General features: G+C 40.2%; 1 protein-coding gene across 3 annotated transcripts in view; it reads right to left on the minus strand.

Moving 5' to 3' along the window:
* Positions 1-1,691: 1,691 nt before the first annotated feature.
* MTAP (methylthioadenosine phosphorylase) overlaps positions 1,692-25,941 on the minus strand; it is a 48,300-nt gene continuing 24,050 nt past the window's right edge. Inside the window, exons 5-8 of one of the 3 annotated variants that reach the window (XM_027039230.2) lie at positions 15,772-15,874; positions 10,967-11,206; positions 5,706-5,828; positions 1,692-3,180 (exon numbers count right to left, since the gene is read on the minus strand). In XM_027039230.2, the coding sequence (XP_026895031.1) occupies positions 3,142-3,180; positions 5,706-5,828; positions 10,967-11,206; positions 15,772-15,874 (505 nt within the window). In that variant the 3' untranslated portion in view covers positions 1,692-3,141. The other 2 variants (XM_027039231.2, XM_027039229.2) reach the window with 2 other exon arrangements.

The raw sequence follows: 25,941 nt of genomic DNA on the forward strand, positions 1-25,941 counted from the left end.
TAAGTCCTGCACTGGGGTTTCAGACTGACCGTGTGGAGCCTGCTTAGGATTCTCCACCCCCCCCCCCCCCGCCCCTCCTGCACATGCTTTCTCTCAAAATAAATAAACTTTTTTTTAAAGGTATCAATTTAAGAGAGTAGATGCTTACAGTAAAAAGCTCAAACAGTGCAGAAAGACATGAAGTACACAGTAGATCTCTGGATTCATACCTCAGAGGTTATCACCAAGCTTCTTACCAGAAACTTTCTATGAACATAAAGCATAAATACACTATCCACACATCCAGTATTTTTCTGACTTCCACTTGTAACAGACATCATTCCATTCTGGTGCATAAAGATACACATCATTTATTTGAGCTGATGTATCTTATTTAGATGCCCCCACTCCTTTGAGAATTTTAGCCATTCCTAAGCTTTTGCCTACTATAAACAACTCCAGAATGCACTCAGGCTAACTTGCAAAACATGTCAGGTTTCAAATATAACCCTGGTATTCCACCCTTCTCCTTTTTTGGTTAACACTCTACATATGAAGGATTCTGGTTTATCCACAAAATCATGAAAAACAATGCAAAACAATGCATTATCAATAAAATTTTTAAGTAGATGCAAATGCACAAATCAGTAACTCGGCACTCTTCCAGAGGGTTAAGTCACTATGCTACAACTTTTCCATTATGCCCATAACCTTCACTAGGGAAACTGAAAAGTATTTCAAAACTGACCAATGTGTTCCCTTAATTTTGTAGCTAAAAAAAAAAAAAAAGCGAAAGATCATGTAAAAAGCATCCCAGGAAGAAAGTCTACATAGTCCTTAAGAATAAGGTATCAGCTGGGGCACGTGGGTGGCTCATGTGGTTAAGCATCTGACTTTTGATCTCAACTCAGGTCATGATCTCATTGTTCCTGAGTTTCAGCCCTGCGTCTGCCTCTGCGCTTATGGCTAGGAGCCTGCTTGGGATTCTAGCTCTACCTCTCTGCCCCTCTCCTGCTCATGCATGTGCGTGCTATTTCTCAAAATAAGTAAACTTTAATTTTTTTAATGTTTATTTTTTGAGAGAGAGAGAGAGAGCGCGCGAGCAGGGGAAGGGCAGAGAGAGAGAGAGAGAGGGAGACAGAGGATCTGAAGCAGGCTCCAGGCTCCAGCTGTCTGCACAGAGCCCTATGTGAAGCTTGAATCCCTGAAACCATGAGATCATGACCTAAGCTGAAGTCGGACGCTTAACCAATGGAGCCACCCAGGTGCCCCAAAATAAATAAACTTAAAATGCCCCCGCTTTGCTCATGCTCTTTCTCAAAAATAAACATTAAAAAAATGAAAAAAAAAAAAAAGACTGACTGATGGGTAACAACAAAAAGACAGGAGTATATGCCAAATGAGAACTCTGAAAATGAGGTTGCTAGAAAAGGCTACTGAATCAAGAAAAGTACCTAAGTCATTGGGGGAAAACTGTGCTTTCTGAAGGCAGCAAGAAAAATGCCGTTTTTGCCTTGATATCCTCAGACTTCTAAGAATGAAGGAAAGGAAGGTATAGTATTACAGAGTAGTGAATCAGGGTTTACAGACCCAGACAACCCTGGGTTCAGATTCATTAGGCCATCTGTGCATCTCTAATGCGCAACCAGAGTTGAATCATTGTATTGGAGAATGTGAGAGTCATAATCACATGTAACCCAAACAGCTCCATGTTTTAATGCTGGGGGTAACTGGTTTATTTTATTGTTTATAATTAGCAGATTATCTTGAAGCCAATCTCCTAGACACAAACACATGGACTTTACAGACTCTTTAAACAGGATACATCACTAAAGGATCCAGTAACAGCCCACAGTGAAAAGTAATAATTCTGAGGAAAAAAAAAAGATTTCCCTGTGACAGAACAAAACACATTCCTATAAAATTAACAAAAAGCAGTGTAAGAAGCAAGCTTCTATTTTATGAAAAAATCTAAACCACTAACTCATGTAAAATAATTCATCAACTCAAAAAGTAGAAACAAAGATCAAATATTAATTTTAAAAATACCTGACACACTATAATGTGTGTATATAGTCTCTTACATGGTTTAAGACTATCTGAGTATTAAACACCCAGTTTTTCTCAAGTTGTGGCAAGCCCAAATATCGTTCTGACTGTACAGTCACTCATGAAGATCGAACTCAAACAGAACTCTTCTTAGAATTACCATCTTAAATTTTGTATCATTACACCTGTAATTTTTTCAAGAACTGGGTCTTTTTTATTTTTAAGACAGCTTTACCATTTGATTATATTCACTGTAGAAAAATGTGAAGACACAGAAAAATATAAAGAAAATTAAAATTGTTTCCCTCCCCCAAATATGGTAACAAAAGATTATAATATATTCATTTCTAGTCTTTTTATACATCAATGCAGAATTTAAAGACAAAATTAGCAATGTAAAATGCTTACGCATATCCTTTTGTCATTTCATATTACAGAGCAGTCATTTCTTTAGGACATTAAATATGTGAAAACATGATCTTTACTTGGCTGCTTCACAATCTAATTAGAGCTAGGTCATAATTTACCTCCAACTGTTGGATATTCAGATTGTTTTGTATATTTGTTATTATAACTAAAACTATATTAGATATCCTTCTTTATACATAATTCTTTGTATCTCTGATATTTTTATAAAGATAAAGTCCTAGGACTAGAGTAGCCAGCACAAAGGGTGTAAGTATTTTTAAAACTTTTTAAAACTGTAGGAATTTTACCAAACTGCCCTCCAGAAAGACTGTATGAATTTACAGTTACACCAATAAATAGTCTAGGAATTCCAGTTCTTCATATTTCCTTGGTAACATAGGAAGCTGGATGTTATCTCCTACCCTGTATTATTACAAACTTACTGGGGGAAGGGCAAATGGGGTCTTGTCTTTTTAAGAATTTTTCCACGTGTTTAACTGGTGATTTGCTTTCCTTCTGTTTTCTGAAGCAGTCCAAGCCTTCTAGAAGGCATTTCTGATATGTGCATGTCTTGTCATGTTCTTCCTTAGCAGGCAGGGGCATGAGAGCTGCATGTCTTTCCATGTTTTTTCCATTAACTAGGCAGAAATTTCCCAAATGACTGGAATTAGAAAGTCTTCTGGTCTTCTAGGCAGCCATGCTCTTTTAATGTCTTGGTAATAAAACAGAAAACTGGGCTGTATTCTAAAAGGAAGAAAGCAGGCATAGATTACAGTTAACCAAGCACTTGCTGTAGGTAGTGATTCTTAGGATCAGGATAACCACCTGGAGTACTTATTACAAACCAGATTTTAATTTTAATGTTTATTTTTGAGAGAGAGAGAGAGCACGAGAAGGGGAGGCCAAGAGAAGGAGACGGTCTGAAACAGGCTCCAGCTCTGAGCTATCAGCACAGGGCCCAACACAGGGCTTGAACTGACCTCAAGACGGTGACCTGAGCCAAAGTCGGATGCTTAACCGACTGAGCCACCCAGGTGCCCCAAACCAGATTTTGATTTCAGAGAGTGAGGACTCATGGTGTACACTCCTCAGAAAATTCTCATGTTCACCAAAGCTTAAAAACAACCAACCACAGGTGGGACTTGGGACATAGCTCATAACTCTTTGTTCCTCTGTCTCTCTCTCCTTTCCTGTAAAGTGTGTTTATTTCAAGAAGGTTGTTCAGATTCTCTCAGATCTCTATTCCCTTTCACATCCACTAGGACACATTTTATGCACCAACCTCCAGCCTCGATTAATTTAACGCAATCTCTGTCATTCACCTTATCCCACTGGAAAAAATCCTTGAAATTTTAACATACTGGTATCTCCAAACATAATAGGATCTTCTTTATCACAGCGAGTCTTATATATCTTTATAAACCACAGCTGGACACACAACGGGTACTAAGTGTTTCTGAAATGCATGAGTGAATGTATGATACACATTTCAGTGTACAGAGGTCTGAACATGCTACCCCAGAAAACCCCAAAAGAATAAGCGGTTATTAGTAGGGTGTCCCTTAATGTGACAGAATGGAGGTCATGATTCTTAGTTTTGTCTAGAGCAGCAATTCTTCATTTTCTTCAGAATCTGATGATCAATTTCTTTCCTGAGAATCTGATGAAAGCTACACCTATTAACCCTCTTTAAAAATGCATATATACAGAAATACACTATTTTTACATACTTTTCAGAAGTTTCTCAGAAGGAAAGGAACACATGAATTTCTACCATTCAAGCATGTTTTACTTAAAAATGAGGCTGAAATAATTTATTGCTTGGGAAATTATCTTCAAATTCAAAAGACCATGGTCAAAATACGGTCAGTTGGAAAACCTAAAAAAAAAAACAACCCATCATATTTTGCAGGTGACATTAGCCTCAGCAGCTGCAAAAGTATGAGTCATATTTCCCACAATCAATAGTGTGCTTGTTTAGACAAGCTAACGTTATGCTGCTCCTACTGCACTGCACTCAGGAAAATATAACGGTTTCTGGTTATAACACTCCCTATTCTTAGAAATTATTGTTTCCCTTTCCTTCTTAATTATAGTAAGGGTTGCCTGTATTCAATTATGATGGGGGAAAAGGGCTATCGTTTACTCACTTAAGAACATGTATCTCCTAGGTATACAGGTTGAAACCAACACATGTATTTCCTGTCCCTTATGGACTTGAAGTCTAGTGGGAAAACAGAATACAAATTCCAATATTCTTGACTTTGCCAGTCCTTAAGGCTGACAGACACCTTGTTATAGGGTGTGCTGCAGCCTGCTATATCAGTTTGCAAGAACCAGCTCTGTGTATCTATCAGTGGCTTTGTGTGGACAGCTTGAAGTCAGCTGTGCTGGAGCATTTATACCATGCAGTCAGCATCCACTCCAAATCATGGTTCCTCCAAGCCCAGCAGTTGTCCATCACTGACCACCACACGGTGTCTTCATCACACTGAAATCGTGGCTCTCATTCCAGGGCTCCTTGGTAGTAGCAGTTCAGGTAGGGAGGGCTTTTACCAACTTTTCAAATCCTCTCTTAACTACCTGTCATAAGATCCAAGAGTACAGGTGTGTTCTAGGCCTTAGAACATGCTAGTTACCTTCTCTGGATAGTAGGGGAATATAATATCCAATCCATTTGAGGCAATTCCTTATCCAATGGGGTTAATCATCAGAGTCACAAAATGTCCAAATAAAAATCATGAGTCTCTGAGTTTAGCAGTCTGTTTAAATTATATTCTGGGAATTACTACTAGAGTTGAAAAGCTACCAATCTACAACCCATCCCATGTTTATCGTTAATCACTGTCTTAATTTGACACAACATCAGCCCTAGGTAGGCATTCTTTGGCACCGTTTTGGTATTGCTATCTTAGTGTTTTGGCTTTAAATTTTGCATGGATCTGCCAAACAGCAAATAGCTTTGTCAACAATGTAAGCCATGTGCACAATAAGCACAATCAATCTTCTTTAAAGCATGACAATGTTAAGAATCTGGTGGACTAGATAATAAAACTCTCACCACCTCGACTTTCAACAGTCTTGCATTATTAGCCAAAACATAAAACTACTCAATTTTAGTATGATAGTAAAGAGCATGAAAACTTGTAGAGAACTTCTAGACTAGTATAAAATACACGACGGGCTAAATCAAGGTGAAGTGAAAATAAGAGAAAAAGGCAGCTGAAGGTCTATGGAAGGGTCGCTTGAAGATGGCTAAGGATACTTACCTTCAGGTTCTGGAGGGTTTCTGACCATTCCATGGACCCTATCTGAGGTATGGTAGTGAGGAGTAAACTTTTGGCTTTATTGGCATTTTCTTTCAGGGTCTTTAAGACCCGGTCCACTGAAACCTAGAGAAACAACAGCACAGGGTGTTACTAGCAATTTATAATTCCACTGCTTTTCGCAGACCATTTTCCCGAGTTTCTACCTCATCTGTGAAGTCAGTTTACTCCAATTCCAATCCCCTGAGCACCAGCTCTGCATTTTTCAAGGCAGTCTTGCTTCCAGGGGGAAGGTCTTGGAGAAACCTAATGACATCTCTGAAAAGCACCACTGGTTCTCAATATAATGCCTGAGAAACCATCTCAGAAGTATGTGTTAGCATGGTCTAGAAAGATGTGGCTAATTCTCCTCACATCCACAGTAAAATGGATCCCAGTCTTAAAACCATTGCTACACTGGCTAACCAATCAGAAGATGAACATATTTCTCTTAAAAAAAATTTTTTTTTTAATAGAACTACCCTATGATCCAGCAATTGCACTATCAGGTATTTATCCAAGGGATACATGCTGTTTCGAAGGGGCACATGCCCCCCAATGTTTATAGCAGCACTATCAACAATAGCCAAAGTATGGAAAGAGCCCAAATGTCCATTGATGGATGAATGGATAAAGAAGATGTGGAATATATATACAATGGAGTATTTATTACTCGGCAATCAAAAAGAATGAAATCTTGCCATTTGCAACTATGAGGATGGAACTAGAGGGTATTATGTTAAATTAGTCAGAGAAAGATAAATATCATAGGACTTCACTCATACGAGGACTTTAAGACACAGAAGAGATGAACACAAGGGAAGCAAAAATAATATAAAAACAGGGAGGGGGATAAAACATAAGAGACTCTTGAATATGGAGAACAAAGAAAAAAAAGAGGGTTACTGGAGGGGTTATGGAAGGCAGGATGGGCTAAATGGGTAAGGGGCTTTAAGGAATCTACTCCTGAAATCACTGTTACACTATATGCTAACTAACTTGGATGTAAATTTAAAAAAAAAATCTTTTTTAATGTTTATTCATTTTTTGAGAGAGAGCGAGCGCATGAATGGGGGAGGGGTAGAGAGCAAGGGAGACACAGAATCTGAAGTAGACTCCAGGCTGTCAGCAGAGGGCCTGATGCAGGCACTCGAACCCACGAACTGCGAGATCATGACCTGAGCCTAAGTCTGACATTTAACAGACTGAGCCACCCAGATGCTCCAGCACGTTTCCCTTTAGAGACGTCTTCAAGACGAATCAGTCTCATCATTTTTATAGCTCCCAATGAATTAATGGATGAGCTGCTAATATCACAGAAACAACAACAAAAAAATCCCAAACCAAACAAATAGTCCACTTTAATGAGCTTCCTGATGGGAAAACTAAACACTACATCTGACACCTGAACTGGATCGAAAAATCTTTAGAACCAGCTGTCAATTTACAGAAAATAATACAGCGGACAGAGAAATCTTTCAAACTACCCCAAGGAGATGATTTCCGTGATCCAGATGGTGGGAAACTCTATGGGTCAAATGACCTGGTTTCTTTTCAGAACACTTGGAAGTAAAAAACTGTGGTGTTAGAGATCACTAGAAACGTGAACTCTGCCTCGATAGGTTAAGGAATTATTGTTGGAAAGTGATGATAATGTATGTTGTTAGGTGTCTATGGATAAAATTATGGATCAGAGTATAGATGAAATATGGTTGGCCATTAAGTTGGTATGTTCATAGATGAAGCTGGGTGTTGATTTATAAAACCTCATACTATTATCTACTTTTGTATATGACTGAAATTGCTTCATAAGGAAGTTGAAAATTGTGAATGTAAAATGGATAATTAGAGGTGGAATATTTGTCACACCTCACTATACTTCAGAACGGATCTGAGGTTCAGGGACACAAGGACTATAATACTTTTCTACTTATTTCCTGGAGTTTATATAAAGTCCAAATCCCTCCCACAAACACTGAGGTGTGTTTTGGAAAAAAATGATGAGCACCGTTCACTGCGGGGATACGAAGCAGTGATGGGCTGGGTGCTGCCAGGTACATGGAGAGGCATACTTTAAGCAGAGTCTTCCAGGGCAGGCTCATGAAGCACCCAAGGGATTTACCTTATATTTGCTTTTTTTTTCCTTACACTTTTCCTTTTGACTGATATTTCTATATAGACTCTGACCTCTCTTTTCTTTGTTCCTAATGTTGGGTTCTACCCAAAATGCCCACTCTACTAACCTCCTCATAATAAAATCTAACCCTCTGTTTAAAGTTTATTATTTATTTTTGAGAAAGAGCAAGTAAGAGCTAGAGCAAGGGAGGGGCAGAGAGGGGGAGAAAGAGAGGATACCAAACAGGCTCTGCAAAGCCCAATGTGGGGTTCAATCTTATGACCATGAGATCACGACCTGAGCCGAAGTCAGAGGCTTAACCGACTGAGCCACCCAGGCGCCCCTCTAAATCCTCTGTTTAATGTCTAGCTCAAATGTCAAGTTTTCTTCACACTTCTGCACCCCCCTCCGTCATAGCTGCCATCCGATGACCACCCCTGCATAGGAGCTAGCACTATGGTACTTGCTCAACATGTATCATTTGGTTTAATTCTCCCAGAAATCCTGCAAGGTCAAAACTATATACACCTCCCCCCCCCCTCACTTTTGGCTCCATCCCACAGAAGAGTAAATGGATCAAATAACCTGCCCCATCTTACAAGTAAATGGAGCAACAGGAATTTGACAGCGGGTTTAGGCAACTCCCAGATCTTCACACCACGCCAGGCTGCACATCTGGTCTAAAGCACAGTGACACACATGGCTGGTTGATGATGCGAACTTCATCTATGCTTTTCTTGTGGCATTCAGCGTTATCTGCCTTCATGCCTTACCACTTACACCCAGCTTAGTTTCTCTGCTTTCAACTCAAGCGACTCCAACTGACTGCTTTCCAAACCTCATGTATTAAAGGAAAGCACCATTTGCTCTGCAGAGGAGACCGATGTTACCAGACTGAGCAGAAAGCCACAGGCAGGAAGCAATCTGCTCTTGGGGAGTGGCAGGGGCTGGAGCCTCCTGCTAATTGGAGGCAGCTTCTCAACACCGCAAGTCTGAGCTGTCCCTTAGGTGACCAGAGCTGCCAAGTCAGAGATTATGCTGTGTCAGGATCTGGAAGTCTCTTACACACCAAGCTACTGATGCAAAACAAGGAACCTGTGTTCAAGTATAACCCAAACTCCATATACACAGATGGACAGACAGCAAGAATATCTTACTCGGTTTTGTATGAAAATGGACGGTGAAACAAGCAGTTCTGACGTAGTGGGAAGGGTCACCTTGGAGAAGATGTCAGCTCCCCTACGTGTGCTCAGAACAGCCAGCCCTGTACTCGTTCTTTACTTCAAAACTCCTTGACTGTACTTTTGTCCCTTTCTCTATTTTAGTCTATGTGCTGCTGAAGCGAGCACTCCCTTTCTCTTTTAAAATGAGATAGAGGACAAGACATATGATCCAGTTTCTTCAAGTAAAATCCAAGGAGTGAAAAGACAGGGGAATATTAGATTGAAAGAGATATAAGAGTTGTATCATTCCAGGGGCGCCTGGGTGGCTCAGTTGGTTAAGTGTCTGACTCTTGATTTCAGCTCAGCACATGATCTCACGGTTGTGAGATCGAACCCCGTGTTGGGCTCTGTGCTGAGTGTGGAGTCTACTTAAGATTCTCTCTCCCTCTCCCTTTGCCCTTCCTGCACAAGCTTACATCCTCTCTCTCAAAACAAAACAAAACAAAACAAAGCAAAACAAAACAAAAAAAGGTATATCATTCAAATGCAATGTATGGGTTATAAGGGACCCTGATGTGAATGGTTGTAGAAGATTAGAAGGAAAATGTCAACAGTCTAGATATTTGATTACACTAGGAATTCATATCAGTATTTTGGGGGTACAATAATGGTATTGTGGTTACTTTGTTATTTTATTTAAAAAAATAAAAGAGACTCCTTTTGGAAAAATATTTACTCAAAATAATGAGGGCAGGGGAGAGAGAAGTGGGTAGGGGTATATTTATATGACCCAAGACTGGCCATAGGAAAGGTGGGTGATGGGTTACTGGGAGTTCATTATACTAGACTCTCTACTTTTGTAGCTGTTTGAAGTTTTCCACAATGAGAATATTTATTTTGGAAGCCTGACTGAAGTGGTCGAGTGTCTTCAGATACCAGTTGGACCTTGCCGTCTTTCCTGCCCAGAACTCCTTACTAATCTCCCCGCTGAAATCCTTATATAGTCTACATGGCGCTGCCTGCCTCCCTCCCTCCTCTCCATTCCACCCACGCATGCCTGCCTTTCCCGCCGCACATACACCAGAAAGGCTTCCCAGACTTCAAATGCTTGGTTGAGTCAACTGGATATGTACTTCTCACCATACTATTTCTTTATAAGCCTGAGCTTTCTTACATTGGTCTGCTTAACCTCTGTAGTTCCTCCCTAAGCCCCCCAAAAACTCAGAATGTTAGACCCTTACAGGCTTGACTGTCTGCTGTCATATTCCTACACCAAACATCATCCATCCAGTCATGGCAGGTTAAACAGATATGAACACAGAGTCCTCTTACCAGGAAGAGGTAATAGGTCTTTCCCTTTGAAAACAAACAACCCGTAGCGCAGGATAAGGAAATTACAACCAAAACACACTTTCACCTTTAAAATAAGGCCCAAGTCTCGGGGTGCCTGGGTGTCTCAGTTGGGTAAGCGTCTGACTTCCGCTGAGGTCATGATCTCATGGTTCGTGGGTTTGAGCTCTGGGTCGGGCTCTGTGCTGACTGTTCAGAGCCTGGAGCCTGCTTCAGATTCTGTGTCTCCCTCTCTTTCTGTCCCTCCCCTGCTTGTATTCTCTCTCTCTCTCAAAAATAAACATTAAAAAAATAAAAAATAAGGCGCAAGTCTCAAAATGAATTCCCCCTGCACCTACATGTCTACAATGTACTGTTTACTGTTGATCCTTGGAAAGAAGTGTCTTGTTCTTCTCTCTGGAGACCTATTTTGTATCTTCCAATGAGAACTATAAAGAAAATATTTGACCATATATAAAAAGCTGACTTTAAGACCTGGTAGAAAGGTGGTTTCTGGAACTAATACAGTAGAAACAAATGGTTAAGGCACTCTCTCAATGGCTCTCGTGGCACCCGGAAACCCAGGCGGTATATATTCAGAAGCAAATTCCACCTACCGCTTCCTCATGCTCCTTCCAGCAATCATAATCTGTCGCCATGGCGATACTTGCGTAGCAAATTCCAGCCTCCTTAGCAAGAACCACCTCGGGAACCGTGGTCATGTTGATAACATCCGCCCCCCAGGTGCGGAACATGAAGCTTTCTGCCCGGGAGCTAAAGCGAGGTCCCTCAATTGTGACCATTGTCCCTTTTGAGTGGCACCGGAGCCCTAACTTTTTAGCAGTCTCTATGAGGACCTAGAAAACACACAGAGTCACAAACTCAAAACATACAAATGTAAGTAACAGTTTAATATTGTTTTTTTTTCCCCCAATGTTGAACAAGTTAATTACTTAAGTATTTTTCTATAAATGGCTAGTACCTGGAGGCCCTCAGACAGAGCCTGGGAGATCACGGAAATGTGTTTCCTGGATCCTCACCTTCCTTACATAATCCTGTTCCCCCAGCGCCTTGCACATATGGCTTACAGCAATAAAAGCAAACAGTGAGCTTTTTCTATACACTAGGCATTTCTTTTTATACTTTAATTTCATTTATTTCTTAACAGCTTGAAGAGACTAAGCTGGGTTGTGAATATGGATTTGAGTCTGAGCTCTTCACCCCAGAGGCTGAGCTAAGGTTCTGATTCTAGTCACATCTCAAAGACATGCTAGGAACAGTTTCCAAGCTCCTGAAAGGTCTTTCATACACAATCTAAAGACCATTGTAAAAGCTTTTCTTGGCTAGAAGATGATTTCTTCATAATCTCTTTTGCCTGTTGCCTCTCCCACAAATATACCGAAACAGAATGAGGCTGTGCAGGTTTTTTCTCTCTAGGGATAAATTTATCATGGCATCTCTTTCAATGGTAAGGCTATGCATGGATTTTAAAAACATTATTTTTTTTTAACATTTATTTATTTTTGAGACAGAGAGAGACAGAGCATGAATGGGGGAGGGTCAGAGAGAGGGAGACACAGAATCTGAAACAGGCTCCAGGCTCTGAGCTGTCAGCAGAGCCCCACGCGGGGCTCAAACCCACGGACCGCGAGATCATGACCTGAGCCGAAGTCGGACGCTTAATTGACTGAGCCACTCAGGCGCCCCTAAAAACATTATTTAAAAGCCTGATCAGTTTTTCCAGTATCTAATTAATAATGCACATCTAACCTTCAGGTTATTAATTTCTAGCCTGTGCTTCAACATTCCTTTTTAATTAAAAACAAAAATGAAGTCCTAAAAAAAAAAATTAAGTCTTTTAAACTTAACTGTTAACCTACTTAGGCACTGCCAGAAATTCACTTAATCTTTGTATGTTGTTTTCTCATCTGTAAAATGGTAATTAAGATTGTATTATAGAAGTGTTGTGCAGGTTAAAGGAGCTAAGGAATATACATCACAGAACTGTGTTGGGCATATTGTAAACACTGTGTAAAAAGCCAAACCGGTCTTCTAACAATTGCTAATTTTGGCACCTTCTACACACGTTTGCCAAATAATTGACAAAGGTTCCTGGGGTGCTTTAAATATAAAATGGAGAGACTCAATGTCAATAAAGTCTCCAATTTAGGCCAAAGTATGTCTAGCCTGCATGTGTCGGAACCACATAAGCAAATTAACCTATTTCTTAAATAATTTTGGCAACTCCAAATTTAGAAGCGTGACAAGTCATAGGACAGTGAACAGTTGATGTTATATCATGTTTATTTATCCCAGATTATGTTGAAAATAAGAATATGCTTAATAAAAACTTTTCCCTAGAGTACAGGTTATAAATTCAAAGGCCTAAATCACTCCTCTTTCCCCTACCTACCCCCGCCACCCCCAAATTAAGAATATACCCAGCCTAGGGGTGCCTGGGTGGCTCTGTTGGTTGAGCATCCAACTTCGGCTCAGGTCATGATCTCCCAGTTCATGAATTCAAGCCCTGCATCAGGCTCTGTGCTGACAGCTCAGAGACTGGAGGCTGCTTCAGATTCTGTTTTTCTCTCTCTCTCTCTGTCCCTCCTCCGCTGGTGCTCTGTGTCTCTCTCAAAAATGAATGAACATTTAAAAAATTGTTTTTAAAAGATATAGCCAGCCCAGTCCTGTCTTCATTAAATGTCTTTTAAAATCCTGAATACCTAAGCTGTATGTCTGGCCAAACTTGAGCACCTCTAGAGATGAGTGAAGGAATAACACAACCACTTGGTACATTGGATTATGGCGTGTTAAGTTCTCACGTCACTCTGGGAGGTGGGTGCATGATGGTGAGGAGGAAGAAGAGAAGGCTTCTTTGGGTGTGGGCCAGCTACAGTGACAGACCCCGGGGTCTCGTCACTTTGCACCCCCCACAAGAACAGAGAACTCCAACACTATGTACCAGAGATACAAACCACAGGCTGACTGAGAGATCTCTGGGTCTGAGGTCAAGATGCTTTCATTTACATGTTTTGAGCAATCATGATGGAATTCCTGAACCTACCACCATCCTTCAAATATTATCAGCAATATTAGATCACCAAGCTAAATATATTTTATGTGTTAGAACTTCCAAAGACTGTGTCTTCAGATTACCTCCTAAAACGACATGAAGTGAAAATATTTTGGGGGTAGAAGTGACATGGGACAAAAGATAAACACTACAAAAGGATATTATTCTGTGACGAGTATTTTTTCCACCCACGTCCTAGTGAGCCAATTCACCTACCCAAGGGAAATCACTAGTTTTTTGGGTCAGTTTTCCAAAAAGACTATTTGCATGTAAATATTTTCATATTTACCTCTTTATATATAACACAAGTGGTAGAGCAGTACAACCATTGTTCACACCTTGTTTGCCACTTGACAATTCACCTTGACAATCCTTCCTCATCAGTACATGAAAAGTCATGTGAATGTTCAAAGTTAAAGTAATAATTACCAAGGGGCAGCACCATCTACTCTTTACATTTCTGGACAATATTTACAAATCTCTCAGAGTATGTAGGAATAAAGTTATATTCCAAAGGCTTCTTTTTCTTTTTCTTTTTTTTTTTTTAGTTAGAGAACACGCACAAGAGGAGGGGGGTGGGAATGGGGAGAGGGAGAGAGTGGGAGAGAGGGAGAGAGAGAATATCCCAAGCAGGCTCAACATTCAGTGTGGAGCCTAACGTGGGGGCTCCATCCCACAACCCTGGGATCATGACCTGAGTTGAAATGAAGAATTGGACGCTCACCTGCCTGAACCACCTAGGCACCCCTTTCCCATTTTCTTAAACTGCCTTTCCTAGCACTCTAAATGTTGGGGGGGTCCCTTGACTTGGCTAGACCAATAACTGCTGAGTTAATGTGGTCTCAAGGGAGGCCAAACTCTGTTACTGGAAACTATCATCAAGCCACCACATTTGCATGAGTTCTGAAGACATCATTAGTATTTCCCTTACCCTACCTCTACTCCTAGTACTGTAAATCAGTGTTTTCTCTGTGGGACAAGATCTCAAGCATATCTCTCCCTAGTCTATTTCTTCCCAAGCTGCCCCCATTTGGAAATGGATGACAATTTTATATACATCTAATTAACCCTGGGAAACAAATTCATTATGTGGACAGATCTGTGTTTCAGAGGGAAGACTAGCACCAACATTTTGATATATTCTGCTAACTACCCAGAAACATATACATCCAAATACAAAAATACAAACTTAACCTTCCATTTTTTTAAAACAAATAAAAAATTACTTTCACAGAAATCAGAGGGAACCAACAAGCAGTGGTATATCTGAAATGGCTTCCCTGCCCCCTGATCCCCCGCAACTCCTGGTTTAAGATTCTAGAATTTTGAGATCACAGTGAGGTTAAGATGCCCTTGCTATTAACCACAAGGAACCTATTTTTACACAATTATGCAGGGTTGAACATAAAAGTTCTTCTACTTTCCATATGTAGGTGTTGAAATTATCTGAATGAGTGGCATGGTTAGGTACTTCCACTGGCATTTGTAGGGCTAACCCCGTAGTTCTGAGAGTTTACTATAATCCTGGAAAGGAGGCTGGACAGTAATAGCCAAACTCATCTTAAAAGTCAATGATGCCAATCTGACAATTTACAGATTATCACTAATAACTTAATTCATAAAAGCAGGTCCCACTCATTGGATGTCTCATAACAGGTATAGTTCAAAGCACTTTATGAGTAATAACCTATCTATCCCTCACACATTTCTATGAGGTACAGGTTATCATTATCTTCATTTTTCAAATGGGGAAACTGAGGCTCAGAGGCATTAAGTAACTTGTCCAACAAAACACAGCTAAGCAGAAGAGCAGAGGTTTGATCCAAGAACCAAGGTAATCTTGTTCTAGACTATACATCCTTGACTAATATGCTGTCCTACACTAAATTATTTAAAAGGTATTCTGGGCCACCAGGGTGGTTCAGTCAGTTAAGTATCCGACTCATGGTTTCAGCTCAGGTCATGATCTCATGGTTCATGGGATCATGCCCTGAGTCGGGCTCCATGCGGACAGCTCAGGGCCTGCTTGGGATTCTCTCTCTCCCTCTTTCTGCGCCTTCCCTGCTTGTGAGCACATGCACCCTCTCTCTCAAAATAAATAAATTTAAAAAAAGGTTTTCTGACAGCAAAATCAAGTCCTATAAAAAGTAGCTTGCAACTTTGAGTGATTCAGCTTATAAATGACTAAGAGGCATTACTGACACAGAGAAACTCTTCGTGAAACCTTGCCCAAGAAGCAAGCTTGAGAGGTGGAAGAGGGACCATGTGCTTAGCCAATTAGTCTAACTCTAGATGCCACCCCAAGCCCTTACAACTTATTTTAGCACACCTTCTAGAAAGACTACAAACCTCTCTCGTTTTGGGGCAGAACGGCTCAGCCATGGGAATATGGCATACTCCTCTGGCACAGGAATGACTTCCATCATAGAAGGTCTGAGGCCTTATGGTGGTCCTATAAAATAAAGTGAAAAAAATTTTTTTTTAAAAGCCATCACTCCATCCTCTGGAGGCTGGTGAATCAACTTTATCTAGGTCAGCATCTTGGTGCCTGCTCCAGAATCAATAGCTCTGGATATGGTGAAGGCAACTATTGGAAAAGCCACTCTGGAATGGTATTTGGCTTTTTTGGCTCTGGGTTGGTGGCAAAATGCTTCCCACCAGGTCTGGTGACTATGACAGGACAACCAAAGTGGACTGTAGGCACAGCTCAACTTTGGGCTTGGGAGGCTGGATGAACCACTTAAGAAGTCACTATAAAATTCCCAATCATTGTAGATGTAGAGGACTGTACAGTGAACCCCATATATATCCATCACCTGGATTCAACAATTCAAATGTTGTCAAGCTTGCCTCATCTGTTAGCTTTTCTATGATTGCAAATCTCAGACTTTGTCATTTTACCCCTCATTAGATGGACCAAAATATGTGTACTTTTCACTGCAATGTCATTATCACATCTGATTAAAATTAATTCCTCAGCACCAACTAATACACAGACCACATGCAAATTTCCTTGATGCCCTCAAAAATGTCCTTTTTTTTTTTTTTAAGCAAATGCTTTTTTAGTTTCAAGTTCCAGATGAGGTCCTAAACTTGCATTTGATTGACCTGTCTCTAATGAAAGTAATTTCTGCCCTCTACCCCCAATCTTATTTTTTCATGCCTTTGGCCCACTGAAAAAGCAGCCATTTGTCCTGCTCCACTTTTGGGAATCTCTTTGCCACCCCATTTAGCTTGTTGCTCTACCCATCATAATTAGTTCTGAACTCTCTTAGTTCAACTTTTTGGTAAAACATTTTTGAATCCACAAAGAAGAGGTTAAAATTAACCCAGAGCCAGAGCCAAATCACCCTGCAATTTTCACCCGAAGTTTTCAGAATAAAGCACTTTCTATGTCCTTTATATTGTTCTCAACTTGAACTCATGAGTAATACAGGAAAGAGACTCTTCATCTTTCCTACAGAGGGGAGGGCTGGAGAGGGCCAGACCAAGGGAAAACAGGGGAAGGTAGATCACTTAATGTCTACTTCCGGGGACGGGAGAGAAGGAAAACGGCATGGAGAATATACTGGTTCAGTTTATACAGCTGGTGGGTCCGCCTACCAAAATTAATCTGTTACTTTCATCCTGTCACATACCAAACAGGGACACTAGCTGGCACCAAAGTCACCTGGCTCAGTAAGGAGGCTTCCGTGCTTTGCAGGGATGAAAACCTAGCTTGTACTCCTCCCAACCTTTTGTCATGTGTCTCAGGGGAAGGCTAAGTTAACCCCAAAGCAATTCCAGATGGGGTTGAAGAACAGGTCAAATGACTGTTCCAGCCCATATAAACAGAGGCTTTTCTCTTTTTGTAAAACTAACCAATAAAATGGTGCCACGTACTCCAGCTCTGGCTTGGTATCTGCCTTCCATGAGTCAAGTATTAGCAATATCCCCATTTACAACCATGATCGAGTACAAAAACAGGGCCACAAAAACCTCTAGCAGCTATACCCCAATGTCCACGCAATAGAACCCACACCGTATCTCTGTCCCTCTCTCCTCTATTTCTACCCTTTCTTTGCCTAATCACTCCTCTCTGTTCTGAACTTCTATCTTAAGACAAAACATGTATTAGTTATGCTTTATGTTATGTCATATACATGTGATATTATTAACTGTAGTTTTCATTTCCTCTGTCAAGTGGAAGATTTTACACTTTTCACTTTATTTATTTTTAAAAAAAATTTTTTTTTAACCTTTATTTATTTTTGAGACAGAGAGAGACAGAGCATGAACGGGGGAGGGGCAGAGAGAGAGGGAGACCCAGAATCTGAAACAGGCTCCAGGCTCTGAGCCATCAGCACAGAGCCCGACTCGGGGCTGGAACTCACGGACCATGAGATCATGACCTGAGCCGAAGTCAGACGCTCAACCGACTGAGCCACCCAGGCGCCCCTTACATTTTTCACTTTAAATAAAGCTCTTTAACCACTAGCTATATGGCTTAGAGCAAACTGCCGTATCTTTTTGATCTTCCATTTCCAATCATAAAATGTATTTTATCCACCCATTTATACAGGTATTATGAGGATTAAGTCAATCAAGATGTCCAGACAAATGCCAGCAGCTCAGAAGTGAGGTCTGGGCTGGAGATAGAACAGAGAGCCAGCACCAAGGAGAAGCTGTGGTTGAGGCTGGAGCCTCAGATCACTCAAGCCTGCAGGGGCAAGTGAAGGGGACAGCCCTGAGGAGGAAATGAAGACTTTAATACTAATATTTCCAATGGTTTCAGGGCTAGACTGTCGAGATCCAGCAAAGGAAGGAGCAAATGAGAAATACCTTGCTTCACACAGCCTGCCCACCTATCCGTGGTGTTTCATATAACTTAAGTGTCAGTACATTCAATGAAACATTTAATGACCTAAACTTCAATTGCTATAAATAGCAATACTCCTGTCCAGCATAAAATAAGGCATGATTAATGTTGAAGGAAATGCTGACCAAGGGCAATGGGAGTTTACAATCATAGGGGACAAGAATGGAGTCATTTTCTTTGATAAGTACAGTAAAGTATATAAATGTATTTTCTTTATGATTTTCTTTTTTTAAATGTTTTTATTTATTTATTTTTGAGAGAGAGAGAGAGAGAGAGAGAGAGAATGCGCACGCACGCGACAGAGAATCCTAAGCAGGCTCCACGCTATAAGCACATGGAGCTTACGCTTGTAAACTGTGAGATCATGACCTGAGCCACAATCAAGAGTCAGATCCTCAACAGACTAAGCCACCCAGGCGCCCCTTCCTTAGAATTTTCTTAATGACACCTTCTTTTCTGTAGCTTACTTTATGGTAAGACTATAGTACATAATACATATACCAGATAAAATTCACGTTAAATGACTGTTATCAAAGGCTTCTGGTCAACAGTAGACTATTAGTAGTTAAGTTTTGGGGAGGTTAAAAATTATACATGGGCTTTCAACTCAACAGGAGTCAGCACTCCTAGCCCCCATGTTGTTTAAGGGTCAACTGTAATTTGTTACAGCATCAACAGGACACTAATACATATGCTCACATGGTTTAAGATACAGTCAACTGAGTTCTGGTTTCTGCAAGTAATAAAGAAATGACGCTGAAGGCTGTCCCAACTCTTGCTACAGTTAGCAAACCTTCCCAGCTAGGCAAGAGGACTATCATTTCACTTCCCCACTAGCTTAGGACCCCACCTGGCAGAAAGACTCTTGAAGTGACTGATCTGGCTGGCTTTACCGCTTACTCAATAACTCTATGCCTCTAGGAAAGTCAATCTGATGTCTATGCACCTCAGTTTTTATCTGTTTTCTCATATTCAGAATGAGAAGTAAGTAATACCACCTGCCTTCCAAGGTTGATGTGAAGACTGAATGAGACACATGAAGCAAGTGCTCAGCACTAGCAACTACTGTTCAGGGAAAATCTACTTCTGTACTTGCCACGTGCCAACCTCAGAGCCTGATGTGTGTGTGGACCTCAAGGCAAAGGTGCACAAAAAACTGTGTGAGGCTATCAAACCCGGATACATGCTAAGAGACGTTACGTGTACATACAAACAAAAAACTGCCCATGGTAGAGTGAAGGAGGCAAAATTGTGTTGTGTACTGGCAAGAAAAATGACTTCAAGACTGCCAAGGAGAGAACACTGGGCACTTTCACACACAGAATAGGGAAAAGCCTAGAAAAAGACGGACTGGTAGGTTGTTTCTGAATCAAGACTCTTAAATCAGCCATAAGACAGTCATTTGTTAATAATTTTCCTTTGAAGAAATGCTGAGTTGCAAACAACTTGTCCTACGGCAGAAGCAAACCTAACTGCACATCTCTGAGGAGGCACATGTGCCCAACAGGCCTCAGCATGCAGGAACATGAGTCAATTAATATACTGGCAAAGCAGGGCCAACGACTACTCATAAGGAGCATGGCTTTGGGGAAATGATTCCACCCACATCACTTCAAAGATATCCAAACAATAATGTGCATGGGCAGAGACAAACTCAGTTTCTGAGAAACCAAAATGAAACAAAAAAACCTCCCAGTCCCTCTTTTCATTACAGCCTGGGCTCTGAGGGAAAGTGGAGGTGTTCTATGTAGGTCTGTCACAGCCACCTTGACGCCCAGAAGCTGTGCTAGCAATTTATCCTACAGGGATGTTCACACAAATACAAAGATAACTGGACACACCAATGTTAACTGAACCAGTTAATACAAACAGGAAACTGAAAACAATTTCTCACTTAGAAGGCAACTTAAATAAATCACATACCCAACAATGGAAGAGCGTATAGCTGTTAGGAAGAACGTGATATATCTGACTACAGGTATGGAAAGCTAAGAGAGATGGTGGTGAAAAGGGAAAACCGCATGTTGTGAACTGGAATAGAATAAAAAGAAAAACTTCTTTTTCTAGAATTCCTACAGTCATACAAACGTATTTTCTTTGTGTTAAAGAATATATAAATGTATATAATATGGACTCACAAAATGTTTGATTTAGTTAACAATATCTCTTTTTTTTTAGTTAATGGTACATCTCGACGATTTTTCTAGATCAGGACATAAAAATCTATTTGTTTAAAGTGCTAAATAGAAAGCCACAGATAGGCCAGTATATTTATTATACAAAAAATGGGTAATTAAAAAGGGTACAACCAGTATCTCTGCATGAGCTACCTTATACACAGTTCTCAAAAAACCAAGAAAAGGAACTGTTTCGGTCAAAGGCCACACACTTTTGAAGTTTAATAGATCTTACCAAACTGCTTTTCAAAGGGCTGTAGCAAGGCATACACCCACTGGAAACATAGGAGGGTGTCACTTTCTACCATATGCTCTCCTCTACCATTTTCATTTTATTCCGTTACAAATATACATTACTCTTTAAACGCTTTAAAACACAAGACTGTTGGATAGCATTTTAGTTTTAGCACATATTACAACACCAGAGACAATTTAAATTAAATATCTGAAAAGTATACAAACAGGCGAAGATGGCAAAAAAAAAAAAAAAAAAAGGGCCAAGTCACCAACTGATTAAATCAGAAGGGTTGTTTATATCCTAGGAAACATGCATAGTTTTAAGATCAACAGGATTAAGAATGAGCCTTCTCAATTTCTAGGAGTATATATGTGTGTAGGTGTACACACACATATTTGTGAACAGCATTGTCATGAGCACGTTTATAAGTGAAGGATCAAATCCTAGAAGACTTGGGTCAAGGGTTCTCCTCTGGAAAAGAAAGGTAGGGCACATGGGGAAAGGAAGATAGTATTTAAAACTGCAGTGGGTAGAAGTAGAGGAAATTCTGATGTGAATGGCAACAAATTAGGCCACGACGGAGTCTGCTCTATTAATCAGAAGAAACCGAAACCTTCTAAATTTGGACAAAGGTCATTAAGATCCCACTATTGCTCTGATCTAATGAGTGCTTATGGTGCTACAGAAAAGGAGAAAACCCAATGATGTTTATATCCCAATGAGGAGGCAATACTGCTCAATAAATAGCTAACAGTTTCCCTTCTTATTCTGGACTTTTCATGAGGTCTTGCTAAACAGAGGATGCAGAGCAGTAGCCAAGAACAAAATCTCGACTCCGACACAGGTGGTGAGTAACAATCTCTTTGGGTCTCAGTTTTCTCATCTGTACGAGATGCTTTCCAGTGCTGTGATAATTAGCAGTACTAGGAACATGTTACGACTACAAAAGCAGCTTTGTTTTGCTGTAAAGTATCATGGACACCACTCCAGGTCAATGTATGTAGCTTTACAAGATCCTGTTTGCAACTTCACGACATTCCACGGGATGGCTGTCAACCATTGCTTTAGGCTGCTCACTCAGGAAACAATATACATATATCTTGGTATGTGTCTAGAAAAATTTGCTGCTTTTATTCTTAGGACTGCAAACTGCAAAAGGGAAAGGCTGGTTGGAAAGACATGCATACTTTAAACCTTAATAAGAAGTCAGACTGCCTTTTTTTTTTTTAATTTTATTTTTTTTAACGTTTACTTATTTTTGAGACAGAGAGAGACAGAGCATGAACGGGGGAGGGTCAGAGAGAGGGAGACACAGAATCTGAAACAGGCTCCAGGCTCTGAGCTGTCAGCACAGAGCCCGACGCGGGGCTCGAACTCACGGACCGCGAGATCATGACCTGAGCCAAAGTCGGACGCTTAACCGACCGAGCCACCCAGGCGCCCCCAGACTGCCTTTTAAGAAGAGTTCTAACAATCTCTACCAGCAATAACTATGTGAGTTAATTATCCAGGACTTAACAGCACCTGACATGTGGGAGGAGCTTAATATTTTATTTCACTTCAGAATTACACAGAAATAACTTCATGTTTACAATCATTTATAAACATTAATAACTCACCGGGGAGAGGGAAATGGGCAGGGATACTAAGCACAAAGGCAATGGAAGAAACTACCACAAAGGTGACCAGATATATGTCAAAGATCATTGGCATCGATGACAAAAGGAACTAGGAAAAAATTACATCAAATTACAGGAAGAGCTGAGGTCTTCTACAAGAGCTTTTTTTTTTTTTTTTAATTTTATTTATTTCTTTAAATTTACATCCAAGTTAGTTAGCATATAGTGCAATAATGATTTCAGGAGTAGATTCCAATGATTCATCCCCTATGTATAACACCCAGTGCTCATCCCAACAAGTGTCATCCTTAATGCCCCTTGCCCATTTAGCCCATTCCCTGACCCACAACCCCTCTGGCAACCTTCAGTTTGTTCTCTGTATATAACAGTCTCTTTGTCCCCCTCCCTATTTTTACATTATTTTTGCTTCCCTTCCCTTATGTTCATCTGTTCTGTATCTTAAATTCCACATATGAGCGGAATCATATGATATTTGTCTATGACTTCACTTAGCATAATACCCTCTAGTTCGATCCATGTAACTGCAAACGGCAAGATTTCATTCTTTTTGACTGCTGAGGAATACTCCATTGTACATATATACCACTTCTTCTTTATCCATTCATCTGTCAAAGGACATTTGGGCTCTCTTCATACTTTGGCTATTGTCGAAAGTGCTGCTATAAACATTGGGGGCACATGTGGCCCCTTCAAAATAGCACAACTGTATCCTTTGGATAAATACCTAGTAGTGTAATGCTGGGTCATAGGGTAGTTCTATCTTTAATTTTTTTTTTTTTTAAATTTTTTTTAACATTTGAGAGACAGAGAGAGAGCATGAGCATGGGAGGGGCAGAGAGAGGAGGAGACACAGAATCTGAAGGAGGTTCTGGGCTCTGAGCTGTCAGCACAGAGCCCGACGCGGGGCTAGAACTCACAGACAGCGAGATCATGACCTGAGCCGAAGTCAGACACTTAACCGACTGAGCCACCCAGGCGCCCCTATCTTTAATTTTTTGAGGAACATCCTTACTCTTTTCCAGAGGCTGTACCAGTTTGCATTCCCACCAGCAGTACAAAAGGGTTCCTATTTCTCCAGGTCCTCGCCAACATGTGTTGTTGCCTGAGTTGTTAATATTAGCCATTCTGACTGGTGTGAGGTGGTATCTCATTGTAGTTTTAATTTGTATTTCCTTGATGATGAGTGATGTTGAGCATTTTTTCATGTGTCTCTTAGCCATCTGGATATCTTCTTTGGAAAAGTGTCTATTCATGTCTTTTGCCCATTTCTTCACTGGATTATTTCTTGGGTGTTGAGTTGGGATAAATTCTTTGGAGATTTTGGATACTAACCCTTTATCTGATATGTCATTTGTAAATATCTTCTCCCATTCCCTTGGTTGCCTTTTAGTTTTGCTGATTGTTTCCTTCCCTGTGCAGAAGCTTTCTATCTTGATGAGGTCCCAATAGTTCATTTTTGCTTTTGTTCCCCTTGCCTCCAGAGACGTGTTAAGTAAGAAGTTGCTGCAGCTAAGGTCAGAGGTTTTTGCCTGCTTTCTTCAAGGATTTTGATGGCTTCCTGTCTTACGTTTAGGTCTTTCATCCATTTTGAGTTAATTTTTGTGTATGGTGTAAGAAAGTGGTCCAGGTTCATTTTTCTACATGTCACTGTCCAGTTTTCCCAGCACCACTTGCTGAAGAGACTGTCTACATTCCACTGAATATTCTTTCTGCTTTGTCAAAGATTAGGTGGCCATACACATCCGTGGGTCCACTTCTGCGTTCTCTATTCTGTTCTATTGATCTGAGTGTCTGTTTTTGTGCCAGTACCATACTGTCTTGATGATTACAGCTTTGTGATACATCTTGAAGTGCGGGATTGTGATGCCTCCAGCTTTGGTTTTCAGGATTGCTTTGGTTATTCAGGGACTTTTCTGGTTCCATACAAATTTTAAGATTGTTCTAGCTCTGTGAAGAATGCTAGTGTTATTTTGATAGCAATTGTGTTAAATATGTAGATTGCTTTGGATACTATTGATATTTTAACACTATTTGTTCTTCCAATCCATAAGCCTGGAATATTTTTCCATTTTTTTGTGTCTTCAATTACTTTCATAAGCTTGCTATATTCTTCAGTGTATAGACTTTTTACCTCCTTGGTTAGGTTTATTTCTAGGTAGTTTATGGGTTTTGGTGCAATTGTAAATGGGATTGATTCCTTGATTTCTTTTTGTTGCTTCATTATTGATGTATAGAAATGAAACCAATTTCTGTGCATTGATTTTATATCCTGTGACTGCTGAATTCATGGATCAGTTCTAGCAGTTTTTGGTGGAATCTTTTGGGTTTTCCACATAGAGTATCATGTTGTCTGCAAAGAGTGAGAGTTTGACTTCCTCCTTGCTGTATCAGATGCCTTTTATTCTTTTGTGTTGTCTGATTGTTGAGGCTAGGACTTCCAAATACTATATGTTGAAGAACAGTGGTGAGAGTGGACATATCTGTCCTTCCCTGACCTTAGGGGGAAAGTGCTCAGTTTTTCCCCATTGAGAATGATATTAGTGGTGGGTCTTTCATATATGGCTTTTAAGATCTTGAGGTATGATCCCTTTATCCCTACCTTCCTGAGGTATTTTATCAAGAAAGGATGCTACACTTTGTCAAATGCTTTCTCTGCATCTATTGAGAGGATTATATTGTTCTTGTCCTTTTATTGATAGGATATATCACATTGCTTGTTTTGCAGATATTGAAACAGCCCTGCATCTCAGGTATAAATCCCACTTGCTCATGATGAGTAATTTTTTTAATGTATTGTTGGATCCGGTTGGCTAGTATCTTGTTGAGGATTTTTGCATCCATGTTTATCAGGGAAATTAGTCTGTAGTTCTACTTTTTAGTGGAGTCTTTGTTTGGTTTTGGAATCAAGGTAATGATGGCTTCATAGAATGAGTTTGGAAGTTTTCCTTCCATTTCTATTTTGTGGAACAACTTCAAAAAAATAGGTGTTAACTCTTCTTTAAATGTTTGGGAGAATTCCCCTGGAAAGACGTGGACTCTTGTTTTTGGAAAACTTTTGATTACTAATTTGATTTCTTTACTGGTTATGGGTCTTTTCAAATTTTCTATTTCTTCTTGTTTCAGTTTTGGTAGCTTATGTTTCTAGGAATTTGTCCATTTCTTCCACATTGCCCAATTTCTTGATGTGTAATTGCTCATAATATTCTCTTATTGTTTGTATTTCTGCAGTGTTGGTTGTGATATCTCCTCTTTCATTCTTGATTTCATTTATTTGGGTCCTTTTTTCTTTTTGATCAAAGTGGCTAGGGGGTTATCAATTTTTTTAATTCTCTCAAAGAACCAGCTCCTGGTTTCACTGACCTGTTCTACGGTTTCTTTTGGTTTTGTTAGCATTGATTTCTGTTCTAATCTTTATTATTTCCCATCTTCTGCTGGTTTGGGGTTTTATTAGCTGTTCTTTTTCCAGCTCTTCAAGGTTTAAGGTTAACTTGTGTATCTGACACCCTTCTTCCTTCTTTAGGAAGGCCTGGATTGCTTCCTGGATATACTTCCCTCTTATGACTGCCTTTGCTGCATCCCACAGGTTTTGAGTTGTGGTGTTATCAT

Source organism: Acinonyx jubatus, chromosome D4 (assembly GCF_027475565.1).
Source record: "Acinonyx jubatus isolate Ajub_Pintada_27869175 chromosome D4, VMU_Ajub_asm_v1.0, whole genome shotgun sequence".
Taxonomy (NCBI): Eukaryota; Metazoa; Chordata; class Mammalia; order Carnivora; family Felidae; genus Acinonyx; species Acinonyx jubatus.